Raw genomic sequence first — 20874 nt, forward strand, 5'->3', positions numbered from 1 at the left:
AGGTCCGCGTACACGTGGGGGTAATGTCATGACGTCACTTCCGGCGGGAGGGAAGGACTTACCCATAGCCTTTTAAGGTGCAGTGTGGGAAGTTTCAGTAAACAACTGGAGTGGAACGAGCCCACTGATTACTGGTCTCATTCTTCCCAACTCCATTTAGCTGCCGATACAGTGGTGACCCTGACGGGTCCTGTCACCTCTGGACTCAACAGTATGGACACTGCAGCAGTCAGTGCAGTCGCCCTCAAACTTGTCACTTTCTGGACGCTTTGCCCATGCACTTGGCTTGGACAGGCAGAGGCCCAGTTCCAGATAAAGCAGACAACCAAGTTCCACCATGTTGTCAGCTCCCTGGATCAAGAAACCGTAGCCAGAGTGGACGACCTCACACAGAACCCACCGGAGGAAGGTAAATACTCCACGTTGAAGGTGCTGCTCATCAGCCTCTCCAGATGCCAGAGAGCAGCCAAGCTCATGCACCTGGGCGGCCTAGGGGACAGAATGCCATCTGCCCTTATGGATGAAATGCTCATGCTGACAGAGGACCACAAGCCCTGCCTCATGTTTGAACAGGCATTCTTAGAGCAGATGCCCGATGACATGCGGATTTCAGTGACCCCCGCAAGGTCTAAGCGAGGGCTGACATCCTCTGGCACACTAAAAGGGAGAATGAATCCACCATGAATCAGCTAACATGCCCCCGCACAGAGCAGCAGCCCCAGTCAGAGCAGCAGCCCAAAACCCCAGCAAGCAGGGATCAGCCACACCCTCGTAAGCCAGCAGAGTAATGGTGGTGTTTCTACCACCGGCACTGGGGAGCAGAAGCCCGTAAATGCATGTTTCCAGGAAATGCCCAGGCCAGCCGCCACTAATGGCTTCGGTGGCTGGCCGCTCAAATAACCTACTACATGTAACAGACAAGACCATAGGCTGCTGGTTCCTCGTCGATAAAGGGGCAGAGCTTAGCGTTATTCCACCAACGGCTTGAGAGACCCGAACACGACCAAGCAGGCCCACACTGCGGTGACCAACAATACCGCCATAAAGACCTTTGGCATGTGGCGAATGTCTATACGCCTCGGTGATGAGACCTTCCGCTGGGATTTCACACTGGCCACGGTGGAGAAGCCACTCCTTGGCGCAGACTTCCTCCGAGCGCACAGCCTGCTCATGGACCTCAAAGCCAAATGCCTGTTGCATGCCCAGACGATCCAGTTCACTGCCATCAGCATGCAGAACCAGCAAATGGCCACAGTCACCACCACCACCGACAGGTACAGTTGCATTTTAACTGAATTTCCCTCCATCCTCAGGCCCTCGTTCATGTCCATGATGCTGAGGCTCAGTATGCAGCGCCACATCTTGACACAGGGCTCCCCCCTCCACACGAAGGCCAGATATCTTCCCCCAGAGAAGCTTCAGCTGGCCAAGGAGGATTTCAAATGTATGGAGGAGTTGGGGATCATCCGCAGGTCTGACAGCTCATGGGCCTCCCCCCTGCACATGGTACCCAAGGCCACAGGAGGCTGGGGACCTTGCAGGGACTAACAGCTCCTCAACAATTCAACTACCCCGGACCGCTATCCAGTCCCCCATATACAGGATTTCAGAGAAACCTACACGGCGTGACCTTTTTCTCCAATTTCGACTTGGTACGAGTCCTCATCCTCCCAGTCAACATAGGAAAGATGCCATCATCACACCTTTCGGACTCTTCGTGTTCCCGCGCATGCCTTTCAGACTTAAAAACACAGTGCAGACATACCAGCACCTCATGAATGCAGTGGGCAGAGATCAGGACTTTGTTTTAATTGCCAGCGGGAACCACCAGCAACATGCTATCCACCTACGCAAACTTTACTCCCGCCTGACAGACTTTAGCCTCACAGTCAACCCAGCAAAGTGCCAGCTCAGCCAGGAAATGATCGATTTCCTAGCCACAGGATCACCAGGGACGGAGCTACACCATTGCCAGAGAAGGTGGAGGCTCGCAAGACCCAACACTCTCAAAGGGACTTTCAGGAATTCATCGGCGTGGTCAATTTTTACAACCACTTTATATCCACCGCAGAATGAATCATGCGCCCCCTCGCCCCCAGCCCCCCCCCGCCCCGCCCCTTTGCCATGATGACCTCCAAACAGAAGGACTTGGCCTGGAGCAAGGAGACAGCCACGGCTTTTGAAAGGACCAAGGAGGTCCTCGCCAACACCACGTTGCTGGTCCATCCTAGAACTGACGTTCCCACCTCCCTGAGAGTCGACGCATCAGCTGCAGGGATAAGGGGTGTAGTCGAACAGCTCGTTGACAGACATTGGAGGCCACTGGCCTTTGTCAGCTGCCATTTGCATGCTGCACTCACCCCCGAGTTAAAATACAGCACTTTTGTCCAGGAACTCCTAGCCCTCTCTCTCGCGGTTAAGCAATTCCACTACTTCCTCGAGGGCAGGCCTTTCACTGTGTTTACCAACCACAAACCCCTCACCTACGCCTTCTCAAAAGTTTCCAACACCTGATCGGCATGCCATCAATACCACTTGGTGTACATCTCAGAATTCACCACCAACATTCAACACCTCTCTGGCAAGGAGAATATTGTCGCTGACACCCTCTCAAGGACGGCTATTCAGTCATTGCCACCAAGCCTGGACTATTCGGAGCTTGCATGGGTGCAAGAAGATGACGCAAAGACCCAGGCTTTTCACACAGCCATCACTGACCTCCACTTCGAAAACGTCCTGCTCCCAGCCAGCGGCCGCATCCTACTCTGCGATGTGTCCGTCGGCCAACCCCGGCCAGTTATTCCGGCTCAATGGAGACAATGGTTTTTCCACTCCATCCACAACCTCTCACACCCGTCCATCAAGTCCATAGCTCGCATGATCGCTACATGGTTTGTATGGCATGGCTTACCAAAACAAGTCACAGAATGGGCCCGCACTTGCACACATTGCCAGGCTTCCAAAGTCCACAGGCACACAAAAGTTCCCGTTCAGCAGTACGAACCACCCAGCCGACGATCCACGTCAATGTTGTCGGTCCCCTGCCTGTTTCACGGGAAGCCTGGTATTTCCTTCCAGTGGTCGACTGAGCCACAAGATGGCCAGAAGCCATACCCCTCAAAGACATGTCCACAGACTCCTGCGCCAGGACAGTGCTCATACACTGGATATCCTGGTTTGGGACACCAGGTCATATCACTATGAACAAGGGGACACAATTCACCTCGTCCTTGTGGGCACAGCTTGCCTCCCTGGCACAAAACTCCACCACACCACCGCCTACCACCCACAGACCAGTGGCCTGGTAGCACTCATAGACTGCCTGACTGGACCCAACTGGGTGGATGAGCTCCCCTGGGTGCTCCTTGGCATCTAAACAGCACCCAAGGAGGACTTCCAGGCCTTAGACACGGAAGGAAGGGCAATACTGCAAAAACTGAGGGACAGTTTGGGCTCCCTCACATCTCGGCCTCCCTCACATCACCCCATCTCGGTGCCCACAGATTTAAAGACAACTATGTGTTCGTTCGCCGAGGTGTACACTGCACCCCCCCCCCACCTCAGTGACCCTACGAAGGCCCCTACATGGTGGTCCACAGGAGCGGCAACATGTTCACATAAGACATTGGGAGCAAGGAGGAAATGTTCACAGCCAACTGCCTGAAGCCAACGCATATTGACCTCAGTCAGTTGGTTGCCCTTTAGCCAGCCAAGCTTAGGCGCAGGCCCCCTAAGGCAAAACCAACACAGGATTCGAGGGCACATCACACTAGTGCCGGTTCTGGGGGGGGGGGTGGGGTGTTGTGTGGTGGTGTACATCACTGACAACAGGCGAACTGACACGGTGTGTTACCACAACAGCAGAATAGCTGCGTCAAGATGGTGCTGCCAGGGTCGTCTTCTGCCAGCCGGGTCAGGTCTGCATTGCGCGCGGGGCAATGTCATGATGTTGTTTCTGGGGCAAGAGGAAGACTTACCTGTAGTCTTATAAGTCACAGTGTTTCAATAAACAACTGGAACACAACAAGCCCACTGACGACTGGTCTTGTTCTTCCTGACTCCATTTCGCTGCCTCTACAGGGAAATATATAAAAAATTCAATGTGTTTCATCTTTATTCACTAATTTACTAAAAAAAATTTGAGTTCACCATTTTTTGATGTGTTGTAGGGATATTATGTATATAGTTCCAAAATTGGGTGATTTTCACCCAGAATTATACTGGAAAGTATAGTTGCAGGTTAATGCACTTTTAAGAAAGGAGCTATTGAGGAGGGTTTAAATCAATTTGGCAGGGAGATGGAAACCAGAATGTCAGGGCAGAAGGTGGAAAGCTTGATCCAATGAGTTGTAGGTTTGTGAGGAAGGGACAGGCAGGGGAGGAAGCATAAATGCAGTCAATTTGGAGGGTTTGAAATGTGTCTATTCGAATGCAAGGAGTGTTCAGAATAAAGGCAATGAACTTAGATTATGGATCAATACATGGAATTACGATGTTGTGACCATTACAGAGAATTAGGCTGGCAGAAGGACAGGATTGGCTGATGCAGGTGTCGGGGTTTAGGTGTTTTAAAAGGAATAGGATGGGAGTTAAGAGAGGTGGAGTAGCATTAATGGTCAGGGATAGTATCATAGCTGTAGAAAGGGAGGACACTGTAGTGGGAATGTCTTCTGAGTCAGTGTGTGTGTGCGTGGAAGTCAGAAATAGGAAGGGAGCAATCACTATACTGGGAGTGCAGGGTCTGTCTCCTGTTCGTATCTGAGATGACGAGCATGCTGCCTTCAGGAGAGTGAATCGGAGGAAAGCATCTGGTCCAGATAGAGTGCCTGGTCAAGTATTAAAAATCTGTGCTGACCAACATTATTCATCAACCAGTTGCACTTACATCAACAGTGATGAAGTGTTTTGAAAGGCTGGTGTTGAATCATTTCAGCTCCTGACTGAGTGCTGGCATTCATCAAAACTAAGGAGCTGATTATTGACCATGAAGGGAAAACTAGAGATATACAGTCCAGTGATAATTGGAGGATCAGAGGTGGAGAGCATCATGAAGAAAACACGTCAGCACCTCTACTTCCTCAGGAGTTTGCGGAATTTTGGTATGACACCAGAAACCCTAGCAAATTTTGACAGAGGTGTGGTGGAAAGTGTGCTGACCAGCTGCATCATGGACTGGTATGGGGACACCAATGGCCCTGAGTGAAAAGCCCTCCAAAAGGTAGTGGATGCAGCTCAGGCAAAACCCTCTCCACTATCAAGAAGATCTACAGGGATTGCAGCCATCGGAGAGCAGTAGCAATTATCAAGTATCCACACGACCCAGCACAATCTGTCATCAGGAAGAAAGAACAGGTGCCACAAGACTCACACCTCCAGGTTCAGGAACAGCTGCTACCCCTCCACCATCAGACTCCTCAACAACAAACTCAATCAGGGACTCATTTAAGGGCTTTTACTTGTACGATTTATTGATTTTTTAAAATTCTTTCTGTATTGCACAGCCAGTTTGTTTACATTCATTATCTGTTTATGGTTCTTTACTTGATTACATGTATATGTCGTGCACATTCTTTTGCACTACCAATAAGTGGTAATTCTACCTCACCCGCAGAAAAGCAATCTCAAGATTATATGTGATGTCATGTATGTACTCTGACAATAAATCTGAAATCTGGTGGAGGCTGAAACATTAGGGGCATTTAAGAGTCTTTTTGATGGGCACATGGATGGAAGAAAATAAATAAGAGGTTACGAGGTAGGAAGGGTTTATTTTTTTTGGGGGGATGAAAATTTAGGTCGGCACAACGTCGAGGGCCGAAGGCTCTTTACTGTGCTGTTATATTCTATGTTCTATGAAGTCTTCTATAAACTTAAACAACATTCTAGGATGACAGTCATGAAGCAAATGAAGAAATGGTTGCTGTGGAGGTGAGGAAAATGGGAAGAGAGTTCGTAATATTGCTAGATTGTGTATGATCACAGCAACCATTCTGCCCCCATTCCCCCTTTTTGTCCCTGACAATAGCTGCTACAGATTAGAAGCTGTGGGGCAACTTTGAGGAGCAAACTTATCACTTTGGCAAAAATCACAATGTTTCTGTGCAGCGAATTGAGTACAAGAGCTGCTGTGTGTTGTGGGACATCTAAAGTTGCTGATGGAATCTGTGGCCACCAAAGACAACTTGAGCAAATAGAAATCTCCTTGCTGATCCACTATGGAATTTATTTCTTCATTATGAGTTGTAAATGTACTCCTTTAACATTTCATTTCTATTGGTAAATGTGGAAAAATGTGCTGCATGCTAAATAATGATATCAGATGCATGTCTGATGCTGCTAAACTATCAAATGTGCTCTGGTCAATTGCTGCCAGAATTGCCAAGGCCAGTTTTTTGATGATTGTTAATAAACTTGAAATGATTACTCATGTCACCCAAAGTCTCCTTTAAGTATAATTTAAAATTAAATTTTTATATTTAAAAAAAATTTAGATATGTAGCATGATAACAGCCCTTTTGGCCCACGAGCCTATGCTGTCCAATTACACCCAATTGACTTACAACCCCGGTACATTTCAAACAGTTGGAGGAAACCGGAGTCCCCAGGGAAAACACATGCAGACACTGGGAGAAAGTAGAAACTCCTTACAGACAGTGCGGGATTCGAACCCTTGTCCCAATCACTGGTGCTGTAACCGTGTTGTGCTAACCATGCTGGTAGACAGAGAATCCAAAATGCATCCAAATTGATTACTTTCCCTGTCATGGACAACAAGGAAACTCTTCTCTCATTAACATGGTCTCCTCCTTGAAGCATTTCTGTGTTGCTTTGGAATAACCTTCTCGAGGCAATTCTGAACTTTCCTTTTCCAAATTGTCCTGTGTCAATGTACTCTTCGTTGCTTGTACTGTCCTGTGGTGAGGTCCAGAGCAAAGGCAGAGCCATGAATACTTAAAGGCCCTTGTCTTTAAAGTTTAAAGAATAAAGACAGAGCAATCTCTGCCCATGAAACATGAAAAAAATTTAAGCAGCCGACCAAGTAATGATCCTTACTAGGTTAGTTATCAAAAATTAAGAATGTTGCAAGTTATTTGCCTTTTATTTTAAAAGTTCAAAATCTTGAGCACTTTTAAACAATTAAAATCATTTAACCAAAATCATTTTGTTAAAAAGATTATAAATGTCCTAAAATCTTTCTACATCAAAACAGTTTTGTGGCTGATTTAACAGATTCAATTAAATTTAGAGTTTCAGCTTGGTTAAGGGCCTTTCTGGCCCACAATGTCCAAGCACACCCATGTGACCAATTAAGCTACTAATCCTATACATCTTTGGAACATGGGTGGAAACCAGAGCACCTGGAGGAAACCCACGTGGACATGGGGAGAACATACTGCAGACAGCGACCGATTTGAATTTGGGTCGTTGGCACTGAAATAACATTGCACTAACTATGTCAACAATTTTGCTGGAGCATCTTAGCTTTTATTCATTTCTGATTTCCCATTAGCCACAGATACAATGTAGAAATATATTGCATGCCCTTCAGTTGTGTTTCTTGAGAATTTTAAATTAATTTTTTTTTGTTGTTGTTAGGTTATTCCCCTCCGCTAGAGAATCATCTCTATTCACCAACTGTGAATAATGAAATATTGGATCACAAGAGCTCACTGCAACAAATCACATCAGGAAGATATTCTCCGCTTCCAAACTACATGCTTGAAGAAGAAGACATCAGCAGGTAATTGCCACTGGCTTCTGCATGTTTTTATTTTGGATCTAATTTATTTATTTTTTGGATAATAATTCCAAGCAAATGCCACAACTTGTGAGAGAGTGCAAAAACTGTGCAATTTGGCAAAGTTGTGGTTTTACTTCCTTGAACACAATTATTGTGTTGAAAAGTTGTTCATTTAGGTTTTACTTGCTGATATAAAATATGTTGCCATTGGCCTGAAATATTAACTCCGTTTTATTTATGCTCCCTGACCTGTTGTACACCTCTAGCGTTATCGACTTTCATTTCAGATTTACAGCATCTATAATTTTTTGCTTATGGCCAACTTACGAAAATGACTTCTGTATTCAGTTTTTGAGGTCATGTACATTTTCAGCCTTGGTAGGATTGAAATCTGCATTTTATCCATTATTTGTTGCTACATAGTCTGAATATTGTCAGAATCAGAATTGATTATTATGAACTTGTCAAAAAATTCATTGTTTTGCAGTAGCATCACAGTAAAAACTTTCTATAAACCACATTTCAAAATAAAAACTGATGCAAGAAAAATACAAAGTGAGGTGATGCCAGAAGATGCAGCAAAAGAATTATAAACAGAACAATTAAATTCGCTGTAATAACTGGAAAGCCACTCAGATCTTATTTAATCAAAACTCAAATGCAATTGTTCTGTCGCTTTTTGTTTATTCATTTAAGGGATGTGAGCGTCACAAGCTGAGCCAGCATTTAATTGGCCTTCACTCATTTCACTTGAGAAGGTGGATGTGAGCTGCTGCCTTGAACTGGTGTAGTCTTTGTGACTTGGGTATGTTCAGAATGCTGTTACAGAGGGAATTCTTGGGTTTTGACCTAGTGAAGTGATATATTTGCAATTCAGGATGGTGTATCATTTGGAGAAGAACTTGGTGTTCCCATGCTTTTGTTACCCAGTTGTTCTAGCTGGTAGAGGTTGTAGGCTTGAATAGTACTTTCTAATGAGTCTTGGTGAGTGGCTCAAGAATCAAATTCAAATTAAATCAAATGGCCTTCTAAATCATGGTGATTTAATGAATAATTTGGTTTAAAAAGTAGTATGAAAATTATAATTTCCATCTTTATATGATTCCAATTTAAGAGATGACATGAGTATGATTGCACTGCTGGTTGGGTGCAATACAGATTAGAATTTACAATAAAATTAACGGCAAAGCTATTTGTCCAATGTGATACAGTATTTGTTTCTAACCTGATAGGAGATTAAGTAAGCTTTTAAATGCAGCTCAACACAAAAATACATTTGATGAGCTCACCACTTCTATCACATTGTCTAGCTCCCCATTCAAATGCAATGGACAGTATGAAGTTTCTGTACTCATTGACAAATAGATTTTTCTTCTTGGAGATCATCCATTATGGCCTAAATACCCACTTTTATCAATTTAATTATTTCCAAATACACTACTGGTACTGAAAATTAATTAGTATCAGTGTAAGGGGTCCAATCATATCGATTTAAATTTGTATGGGAGATTTAAAGAGTTATAATTACTCTTTCTGTATCTTTATTCCTCTCCTCATTCAATTATTATTTTCTTTTTAGTTGACCTTTTATACTTGATTTGAAAGACATTAAATTTTCTATTCAAACTCTGCATTAATCTTGTTCATTGAGAAGATCTATGTCCCATTATAGTACATTGCCTTGACTTTTTTTCACTTTTACAAGCTTCCAATAATGGGATGCTTGCACCAGTTTCCAGGCTGAATTGCTTTATTCTGGAAGTTTGGGCATTTCCAATTATAAGTCACACATACACAAATCAAATGTTTTTCTCATCAGACTTGTGCATCATTACATCATTTTCTTTGCAAACTCCTCTTGAATTTGTTGGGAAACATTAGATTATGCTCTTCCAAAGGTTGTCCCTAATTAGACCCATCAGATTAAGAAGAGAGTCCTGGGTTAGCCTTGTAAATTAATTACTAAATTCATATGCAAATACGGCAGGCAATAAGGAAAGCAAGGGACTTGAGATTTTGATTGTGAGCAATGGTCCCCAGGCCATCAGGCATACCCATTTCTCTTCCATTGATTCCATCTATGACACCCACTGCCTTGCAAAAGCAGCCAACATATTAAAAGCTCAACACAATCTGCTGAAGTAACTCAGTGGGAGAAAAATAATGTTTGACATTTTGAGTATTCCAGGTCTTGATGAAGGGTTCCAGCCCAAAAAGTGGACCCTTTTTCTCCCACAGCTGTTGCTCAGCCTGTTGAGTTCCTCCAGCAGATTGTGCTTGGGTTCTGATTTCAGTATCTTCAGTCTATTAAAAAAAAACTTGCTTCATCCCGGCCACACTCTCTTTCACTCCCCCTCTCATCAGCAACATGATTCATATTATAAGAAGAATAAGGAGGAGGTCCAAAAGTGTCTACAGCGGTCTTGGGCAGAACAGTTTCCATACCTAGTTGTGAAGCATTTGGATAGGAATCCTTGTGTGGTGCATTTATAAAAATTGGTAAAAAAACATGGGGAAATGCTCAATCTCTGTATCTTGTCATGTGACAGTTAACAGTTCAATTCATTTGTGGACAATCCTTGATTGCATTGAGGATTTCCTTATTCTTCATGAGCACCATTGTTAACTCTCTTGATCCATCATATTGGCTCGGATCATAACTGTTTGTGCACGTGTGCATTCAGTGTGATATTTGTTTTGTCCACCAAAAATGAAGAGCAATATATCTATAAGACTTATGACAGCTTCCATCTTTTGTATATTTTATTTATAGTTTAAAATAAGTCATACAATCAAATATAGAATATGAATATACATAATTTTCTCTCCTATAATCCCCTCCCCCCCTCCTTCCTCCCCCCCCCCCCCCACTAGCCCAAAAGTTAAAAAAAAGGAGTTAACAATCAAACAGTCGCCATGTTTGGTGCCGTTCCAACAACGAGGAAAAAAATTCTACTACATATTTAAATCCATATATTTTATATACGGGCTCCATGACAGCATCCATCTTTATATGATTCCAAGCAGCCAAAGCAACCAAGAAATTCTTCTATGTTTTGAGGTCCCTGAAAAGGGCATTGTTTTTACACTAATCCTCTTTTGGAACCATTAAAATTGTAGTTTTCCAGTGTTAGGTCCATGGTATAATTAGATGTGGTATTAGTTTGAGCACATACTAAGTAATTGATGTGTTTCAAATTATGTGGTTTCAGGCCTTTTGCCAAGCATCTACAATGTTGGGACACATAATTTTTTAAGCCATATGTACAGGGGCAAATAAGGAAAAGAGTATCTGTCTCAAATATTACGGAGGGCGCTTTATATGTACCTTGTAAAGCCTCTTACAAACGGCATGTTTTGGTGAGATACCTCTAATTCTACTAAACTCTGGAGTCAATCTTCTTGTTTGTACCACAAAGGACATTCCCCTGTTCCAGGAATCAATCCACCGAGCCCGCTTTGCACTTCTGAAGAAAACAAGTGAATCTTTCCTTGGGATAGGACACTAGACCTGTAGATAGTATTCTAGATGCAGTCCCACCAGAGACCTGTATAACTGTAGTTGTTTTTATTTTCTTGTATTCAAACCTTATTTGAAACAAAAGCCACACTAAAGTTTCTTCTAATTTTTGCTTTACCTGGTTTTCACTGATTTAATTTATGAGGACATTCACATCCCTCAGAACAATACATTTCAATATCACATCAGTTATAAAAACACTTCTTTGCTCTTAATCACATTAACTTTCATCTGTACCCATTCACTTAGCCAGGTTTCCTTCTATCATTCTTACGAACCACACCGGAACTCAGTGCTCTGAGCCAGCAGCAAACATGGATATCTTGTACTTGGTTTCCTCTTCTGAATGATTGACATGAATTGTGAACAGCTGGGGCCCCAGGACAGATCCCTGTAACATCCTAATGGTCATAGCTTTTCAAATTAAACATTCAAGTTCGTTTATTTATCATCCAACGGTACAACGTTCGCTGGTCCACAGTGCAAACAGACAACGCACGTACAGACAAATGATAAATATACACACTACAACTGCATATATTAAAATAAATATTACTAATAAATAGTAGAGACTCGGAAAGTTGTCTTAGAATTTCAACTCATTCAATAGTCTTACTATTTGTATCCTATTCTCTATTTTTAGCAATTAAGCAATGCTCAGTCCACTTCAATGTATTACCCAGAATCCCTCATCCACTAATTTAATAAACACGAGTGTTGCACCTTGTTAAAGCCATTTTGAATGTTCAAGTGCACTATATCTCCTGGTTCACTCTTATCAAAAAACCTCTCCTGATGCAGGATCTTAATCTGAAGCATCAATTTACACCCTTTGTTGACACAGAGGCTGCTTGACCTGTTGACTTCTTCCAGCATTTTGTTTTATTGTTAAAATGTATTTCTTTTCATATGTCCATGTTTATTCTGTCCAATCCTATTTTTCTTGTCTCATTGCCCTATGACTTCTTCCTTAATAAATGATTATCAGACAAGCTGGTCTGTACTTCTGCTATTGTTCTTCCACATTTTGTTAAATAGTAGGGTTACATTTGATACCTACCCATCTGTGGGATCATTCAGAAAACTATGAAATAATAGATGACTGCCTGGGCCTCATTTTCTCCATTGTCACTTCTTCTAACCTTTTAAATTTAAGATCATGAACATTTATTGATTTTTCACTTCCATTAATTTCTCCATTTCCTTTTGTTAATGAAAGTTTCTTTCAGCTTCTCTTTCACTCTGAACCAATCTTTCTCCAGTACATTTGAGAGCTTTTCTCTAAATCCTTCTGTGGTTATTCACAAAATATTTGTTTATTTAACAATACAGGATCCCACCTTGTTTTTTTTTAAAGTTTATATTACCATTTATTTCACATTACATTTCCACTTAGACATACAACACAGAACATTACAGCACAGTACAGGTCCTTTGGTCTACGATGTTGTGCTAACCTCTATACCCTACCAAAAAAAACCCTCCTTACCTCATACCCCTCAATTTTTCTTTCATCCATGTGCTGGTCTAAAGCCCCTTTTACACTTGCATCCCACTAAATTGGCATTTCAGTGTCCTGGGATAGGAACGGAGGATTGGCTTTTCACACTTGACTACTCCAAACTGGGGACTGAATACTTTCACACTTGCAAGGAGCCATATCTGGGCTTAAGACTGTTCTACCTTCTATCAGTCATGTCGTGATGCATCGAGTGATGGTGAACTAAATCCTGATCAATGTATTATGATCTTATATTTGAACAAAATTAATCATGCCTAATTATAACATAATCAAGTTTTATGTATATCACAGTACAAGCCCTTCAGCCCCTGTTGTTGTTGTGGTGACCTATATAAACCTTTCTAAGGGATTGTAAGAAAGTGTGAGCAATAAATAGTAATAGCAGACAATTTTTAAACAGGATGGGAAAGTTGGTAGTGCTATTGTGCACAATTTATACAGCGTGAGGAAGTTGGTTGCGCCACCGCGCACAATTTATAAATACCGTGAGAAAAAGTGATGGCGGACCCGCCCCCTCCCCCAGAACGCCATGCAGCAGAGAAAGGGCTGTGCGCACGGCTGCACGCACCGAGCACTCATGGAGGAGTTTCTCTGCTGCGTGGCACCCCAAGAAGTCAGGTCCGCCAACGCCCACTCCCAGTCTCTATTGTGTGCCATAGCGCCACCAACCCCACCAAACTATTCAAAAACTGTCCACCACTGGTATCTATTGTTATTTATTTCCTATCTCCCTCTCTCTCCCTATCCCACTGTGACTTTTCCATGGCAACGTTTATACCTTCATTTTAATCTTTTCTTCCTTCTTGTTCCTGCACTCATGCAAAAACTTGGGTCAGTGCAATTGCCCATTCTACACTTGCCTGATTGCAATGCCAGCGTCTGTAGACATGGGATTGTACTAGGGTTTTTTTTTGTAATTCTTTAATTATCGCACTATGAACCATATCAACCAATATATTTACAGATGCATCTCTTTAAATATTCACAGTGACATTTTCTCTTTTTTTCTCCTCTTCCCTCCCTTCCCCCTTCCCACCCCTTCCAAAAACAGTAAATATTGAACATATAAAATACAATAAAACAATATCTTTATACAAAAAAAATGCAAACAAAAAAGACATATCATCTACTTATTCACATTAAATCTGATCGTGTTTATCTTCTTATCATTTTAGGTGGTGGTGGTCCGAGGCCTGTTTTTTCTGTTATGCTCCATATATGGTTCCCAGGTTTTTTCAAACATTCTAACTTTGTCTTTTAAATGAAATGTGATTTTTTTTTTCCAATGGGATACACTTAAACTAGGTTATATATTCCGTTAATGTTTATAGTCATATAGTCCAACGTGGCCATCTTATATCTTTATTTTGACTTCTTTTCCGTCTCTTCACCACCTCCATCCCTTTTTTCCATTACTGTTTTTTAAGTTTTCCTTTTTAATCTCAATATATGACAATACACTTAAGACATGAAATACCCCAACAATCCCCACAAGCAATAACCCTTTAACCTCAAATGAACCTCCCCTCCTTGGATTGCCTCTTGTTCCTTGATGGCAACCACCACTCCCCTTTCCATTCGGTTTGCTAACTTACTCACAAGCGTCAACCAACTTCGCAGTGACCATCATTCTCCCATCCCCAGCACCCCCCCCAGAGAATACTTATAACAAAGCTCTCTTTTTTTTCCTTCTTCCCCTTCTCTTATCCATCTTTAAATCTTTATCTTTACTTTATATTTTTACATATTTTTGTATATTTTCTTGCCAGTCATCCTTCTTATCACTCCTCCTCCTCTCTTCTCCTGTCCTGCAAATATTCAGCAAATTCTTGGGCTTTCTTTGGGTCCGAGAACAGTCTATTCCATTCCCCAGGAATAAATACTTTGAGTACTGCTGGATGTCTTAATATAAAGTTATACCCTTTCTTCCATAAGATTGTTTTCGCCATGTTGAATTTCTTCCTCTTCTTTAAAAGTTTGAAGCTTATGTCCGGGTAAAAAAATATTTTTTGTCCCTTATATTCCAATAGCTTATTGTCTTCTCTAACCTTCTTTCTTGCCTGCTCCAGTATGTTTTCTCTTGTCATATATCTTATAAATTTTACCAATATGGATCTCAGTTTTTGATGTGGTGGCGGTTTCGGTACTAGCGCTCTATGCACCTTTTCGATTTCTATTTCTTCATGTGAATCTGTCGTTCCCAGCACCTTCGGGATCCATCCTCTTATAAATTCCTTCATATCTGACCCTTCTTTGCCTTCTTTCAGGCCTATTTTTATGTTGTTTTGCCTACTGTAGTTTTCCAATACATCAATTTTTTGTGACAATAAATCTTGTGTCTCTTAATTTTTTTTCTGCTCTCTTCCAACTTCCCACTTAAATCATTTATCTCCATTTCTACAGCAGCATCTTGTTCCTTCACATTTTCTAATCTTTTCCCTACTTCAGTCATGAACAACTTTAAGCTTTGCATTCTGTCTTCAGCTCTTTTCATTTTTCTTTTGATTGAACTAAATTCTAATGATAGCCATTCTTTTAATGACCTAATTTGTTCTTCGAAACAGGCTTTATCTCAACTTTGTCCTTCTATTTTACCTTCTTCTTTCCTTTGAAATTCTTGGTTGTCTTTCTCCTCTTCTTTTGTGTCTGTATCTATGTCTGTGTCATCTTCTTTTCTCTGTATCTGTGTATCTTCATCCTTCTCTGGTGAGCTGCTTCTGTATCCTTGCTGGGCCTCCAGCTGCTGTGTCTCCTGTTGTTGGGCCTCCTGCTGCAGGTCAACCCGCCGCTGGGCCCCCTGCTGCAGGCCAACCCACTGCTGGGCCTCCTGCAGGCCGACCCACTGCTGGGCCTCCTGCCGCAGGTCGCCCCCCTGCTGGTCGTCCCGTTGTCGCTCACCCTCTTCCAACCCTTCATTTTCTTTCTCACCACTCTTCTTTTCTTCTTTCTTGCTTACTTCCCCCAGATGAATGCCCCGATACTGGACGTCTCTCAGCTGGCTGCTCCACAGCTGGCCGCTCCTCAGCTGAGTCCCCCTCCCGCCAGCATTAACCTTTTCTTTTACTTGCGCACTGCGCACCTCTTCTTGGCTCTGAGAGCCATTTTTGAAATCCGCTGGTTGGGAGGTCACCGCTCCTCTGGGGACTCACCAACACCGGAGATCGGCAGTTCCTCTCCATGGTAACTCTTTGCTCTGATGTGCAGGTAAGGCCTTCTTCTTTCTTCTCCATTGATTTTCCTTCTTCCCTTTTCTCTATTCTTACTTTTTCTCTTTTGGGTGCCATCTTCTGTCTCTTCTCTGTAACTTTATTTTTCTGTTCCTGTATTTTATGTTTATTGAGATCTGTTTTTTCACACTTTTTTTTTCTTTTCTCTGGAGAGGGCTGGTTCCACTCAACCAGCCACTACTCCATCAAGCGACTCCCCCTTAGGGTCTCCCTCGTGTTTCCCTACCATATCACCAGCTTCTGCATCCACATATTTCCTCAATTTCCGTCACCTATCACAAGATCCCACACCAGAAATGTATTCCCCTCATTTGCCCTCTCCACATTCTGGAGGAGTCGCTCCCTCTGGGACTTCCTCATCCACCTTCCTACCTTGGAACTTAACTTGGTGACTGCAAGAAGTGGTGTTCTTGCACTTCCTCCCTGACCACTATTAGGGGCCCCAAACAGTCCTTCCAACATTTTACTTGTAAATCGGTAGGCGTCATTTACTGCATCCAGTGCACCCCTATGGCTTCATCGACATCAGGGGGACTGGACATAGACTGGGGGATTGTTTCTTTAATCACCTTCTCTCTGTTCTCTGGAAGAGCAAGGTCCTCCCAGTGGCCAACCATTTTAATTCCACACATCATTGCTGCGCCAGTAAGTCTGTCCGTGACTTCATTCTGCCAAATTGAGGCCATCCGCAAAGTGGAGGAATGGCACCTTGTATACCTTCTTGGCAGTCTCCATTATTATCTACTCCAATTTCCATTAACCCACCTCACTAGTCTCTGTCTCTGTCTGTCTCTGTCTCTGTCTCTCTCTCTCTCTCTCTCTCTCTCTCTCCCCTCTCCTTTTCTCCAGCAGCTCATCCCCTTCCCATCCTTCCCCTGTTGGTTCCCTCTGCACTCAGCCCCATCACTTCTCAGGTTCTTCTCTTCTACCCTCACACTCGTACCCTCTTATTTCCTCTTATCTGTAAGCCTGTGCTTCCCCCACCCCCTGCACATCTTCCCCTCCCTCCTTGTTCTCCACTCCTCTTCCCCCTACCTTTTTATTCAGACATCTTTTTTTTCCCAAGATTCCTGATGTAGGGTTCAGGCCTAAAATGTTGGTTATCTTTAATTTCCTATGAATGCTGCAAGACCTGCTGAGTTTCTCCAGCACTTTTGTGTATTGCATTTGTTTATTTCATCTTCTATTTATGCATTTCTTAAATTTATCCTAATTGAGTAAAGAATGCACATTAACTTTTGTTGATAGTATATTTTAAAAAGGGATGGAACTAAGCCAAGGGAAATATAGAAAGGACATTGGGTCTTTCAAATCAAAACATTTATGCCATGAGAAAATTATTATTTCCAATGTGACTTTTTTTTTAAATTTTAAAAATATTGTCATCTTCCAAATAGAAACATGATATTAAGTTATAAGGTGAAAAGCACAGGGTTTGATTTGAGAGTGAGTGACTTAACTGGCTTCATGTAGACAGTTGGCTGCATCAGATGACCAGTAAAAAAAAAAGCACTGTTAATATAGCTTTGAGACAGGAAATAAGTGCTGAGGTTTTAACACGATTCATACCAGCCATGAGGAGGTACTGTTTCTCATTTTGCACAAGAAATAACTTCATGGTTATCGATAGAATCAGAACAATTACAGCACAGAAATAGGCTACGTCAGCCCCTCTAGTCTGTGCTGGACCATTTTTTTTGCCTAGACCCACTGACCTGCACCCAGCCCATAGTGCTCCATACCAATAGAATCATTTTCAAAATTTTCTTCCAAAGCTTCATTGATTTTAGGGAGAATAATCTTGGCACTGCTTTGTGTCAAACTGTCACAATTTGACATGCAATTGACCCTCTCCCCACCGTCACCAATGACATTATTTGAAAAAAAAGATTTTTGTTTTGAGTAGAATTCTTCGATGCAAGATTTTACTGGAGTGTTTTGGATATTAAAATACTCACATGGGAATTCACTGTCTGAAAATTTTCAAAAGCCTTCTCTTTAGAATAAAAATGGAGTTAATCATAATAAGGAAATGCAATAATTTGGAGACACAAGAGACTGCGGATGCTGGAATCTAAAGCTATAAACAGACAGGCCTGCTGAGTACCTCTGGCAGTTTGCATGATTTAAGTTTGAAAGATTATCTGGGTTTTTTTTATTTTTATTTTTCATTTGTATCAGTGACAAACATAAAAATACAAAGTAATAAAATGATGCAAAATGATACATAATTTTATATTTTCTCCCCCTCCCTCCCCAAAAAAGTAGGAAAAAAGAAAAAAGCCTCCTTGAATTTATCATACATCATTCATTCATTCATTAAATTTCAAATTTACAAATATTATCTTGATTGTCAAAGTTAGCTAGGGTGAGTTAGAACGGGAGTAGCGAATGCTGCGGATTTACTTTTACCAACAAAATCATATATGGCTTCCAAATCTTATAAAAAATTTTGTGGTTGATTCCGTAAATTGTACGTTATTTTCTCTAATGGTAAACAATTTTGTAAATCCATTTGCCATGTAATCAACCCTACATTATTGTCTAATTTCCATGTAGCCTTTGTTACTGCTATTGCTACACTTAGAAACTTCCCCTGGTAAATATCTAACTTCAGATTATATATATCACCTAACAAAAGTATTCTTGGATCTTTTGGTACTTGTATCTTCATGAATTATCCCAGTAAAATACTCATATCTTCCCAAAACTTTCCAACTTTTTCGCACTGCAATTCTACATGTAAGAAAGTTCCTACCTCTTAAAACACTGATCAGCTTGAATTAAGCCCATGTAACTTAAGTGGAGTATAATATAATTGATGTAAAAAATTGAATTGTACTATTTGATATCTAACATCAATTATATTAGTTACACTCTCATGACATAATTTTGACCATACTTCTTGAATTTGTATATTTAAATCTCTTGCCCATTTTTCTTCTTTCTTTTCTTTCTTTGGCTTGGCTTCATGGACAAAACATTTATGGAGGGGTATGTCCACATCTGCTGCAGGCTCGTTGGTGACTGACAAGTCCGATGTGGGACAGGCAGGCACGGTTGGAAGGGAAAATTGGTTAGTTGGGTTGGGTGTTGGGTTTTTCCTCCTTTGTCTTTTGTTAGTGAGGTGGGCTCTGCGGTCTTCTTCAAAGGAGGTTGCTGCCCGCCAAACTGTGAGGCGCCAAGATGCACGGTCGGAGGCGATATAAGCCCACTGGCGGTGGTCAATGTGGCAGGCACCAATCCATTTTAGATTTAAATAGGTCTTTTTTTCTGTTTAGTATCTTGCAATTTTATATGCATGTTAGTAATAAATATTTTCATAAATGTATCAGTTATTAAATATTCAAATTGACTTTGTTCAAGTAATCTAAAATTCAATCCTAACTTTCTTTTTAAATATGATTTAAGTCGATAATAAGAAAAAATAGTATTATTTGGTATATTGTACTTGTCTTTCAATTGTTCAAAAGTTTTTTTAAAAAACCCAAAAAAATCCTTTATACTTTTTAATTCCACAATTATGCAAAATATCAAAAAATGAGTTATTTACTGTAAAAGGAAAAAGAGGGTTTTGCTTTAATAACATTTTGGCTATTTGATAATTCTTCATTCCTTTTTCCATATGGATTCCATTCCATACTTTTATGTATATTTTTCAAAATTGGTGTTTCTAATTTCCCTTTCAACAGTTCCTGCCATTTATAAAAAAATATGTTCAGAATTATTTTCTCCTATTTTATTAATTTCAATCTGTACCCACACTGATGTTTCATCAGTCTGATAACAGGAAGAAAAGAATCTCAGTTGAGTTGCTTTATAATAAATTTTTAAATTAGACATTCTTAATCCCCCTGATCATATTTCCATGTTAATTTTTCTAATGCCATCCTGGGCATTTTGTCTCGCCAAATAAATTTTCCTAATTTTTATTTAAATCTTGAGAAAAATATTCATCTTCACACAATTTATCCTTCCTATTCAATAAATTGGTAACTCCTTCCATCTTTTTTAATCTTCTTTAATTTTCTTCAATAAAGGGAAGTAATTCAATTTAAATAAATTATTCAAATTCTTATCAATATTAATTCCTAAATATCTAGCTGCTTCCTTCTCCATTTAAATCTTGTCACTTTCTTAATTTGAGTATAGTCTCAATCATTCGCATCACTTCACTTTTATCGATATTTATAACCTGATATTAAACCATACTCCGCCAATGGTATATTTATTTTTTAATGAAATTTGTAAGATATAATATAACATCATCTGCAAAAAGACTAATTTTATGTTCTTTATCCTCTATCTTAAAACCCTTAATCTCATTATCTTCTTATCACCTCTGTTAAAGGCTCTATGGTGAACACAAATAAAAAAGGTGATAATGGACAACCCTATCTAGATGATTTTTCCAATGAGAAAGGTTGTTATATTTGTCTATTTGGTTGCTTATACAGTTCCCTTATCCAATTTATAAAATTTGTTGGAATTCCCAAAATCTTCAATATTTTAAATAAAGAGTCCCATTCTAATCTATCAAATGCTTTTTCTGCATTTAAAGCCAAAGTTACTGATGGTATTTTCCTTTTTTGAGCTACATTTAATAAACATAAAACTTAGCAATATTATCCGCTGATCTATTTTTAATAAAACCAGTTTGGTCTATATTTATCAATTTAGATAAACATTTAGCTAATCTATCAGCTAATATTTAGACAAAATTTTATAATCTGTATTTGATAATGATATTGGTCTATATGATGATGGGAGCAAAGGATCCTTCCCTTTTTTTTGGAATAACTATTATTAATGCTGTTTTAAATGACTCTGGTAAATCACAGGAATTGTTCATCCCGTAAATAAA

The 20874-nt window shown here is 40.8% G+C and overlaps 1 protein-coding gene across 7 annotated transcripts in view; it reads left to right on the forward strand.

The window, feature by feature from the left end:
* Positions 1 to 20874, forward strand: part of LOC138739254 (disks large homolog 2-like) — a 784112-nt gene that overhangs the window by 379210 nt on the left and 384028 nt on the right. For all 7 annotated transcript variants that reach the window (XM_069890958.1, XM_069890959.1, XM_069890960.1 and 4 more), the window contains one exon: positions 7597 to 7741. In XM_069890958.1, the coding sequence (XP_069747059.1) occupies positions 7597 to 7741 (145 nt within the window). The remainder of the gene's footprint in view (positions 1 to 7596; positions 7742 to 20874) is intronic.

This window comes from Narcine bancroftii, chromosome 7 (assembly GCF_036971445.1).
Source record: "Narcine bancroftii isolate sNarBan1 chromosome 7, sNarBan1.hap1, whole genome shotgun sequence".
NCBI classification, from domain to species: Eukaryota; Metazoa; Chordata; class Chondrichthyes; order Torpediniformes; family Narcinidae; genus Narcine; species Narcine bancroftii.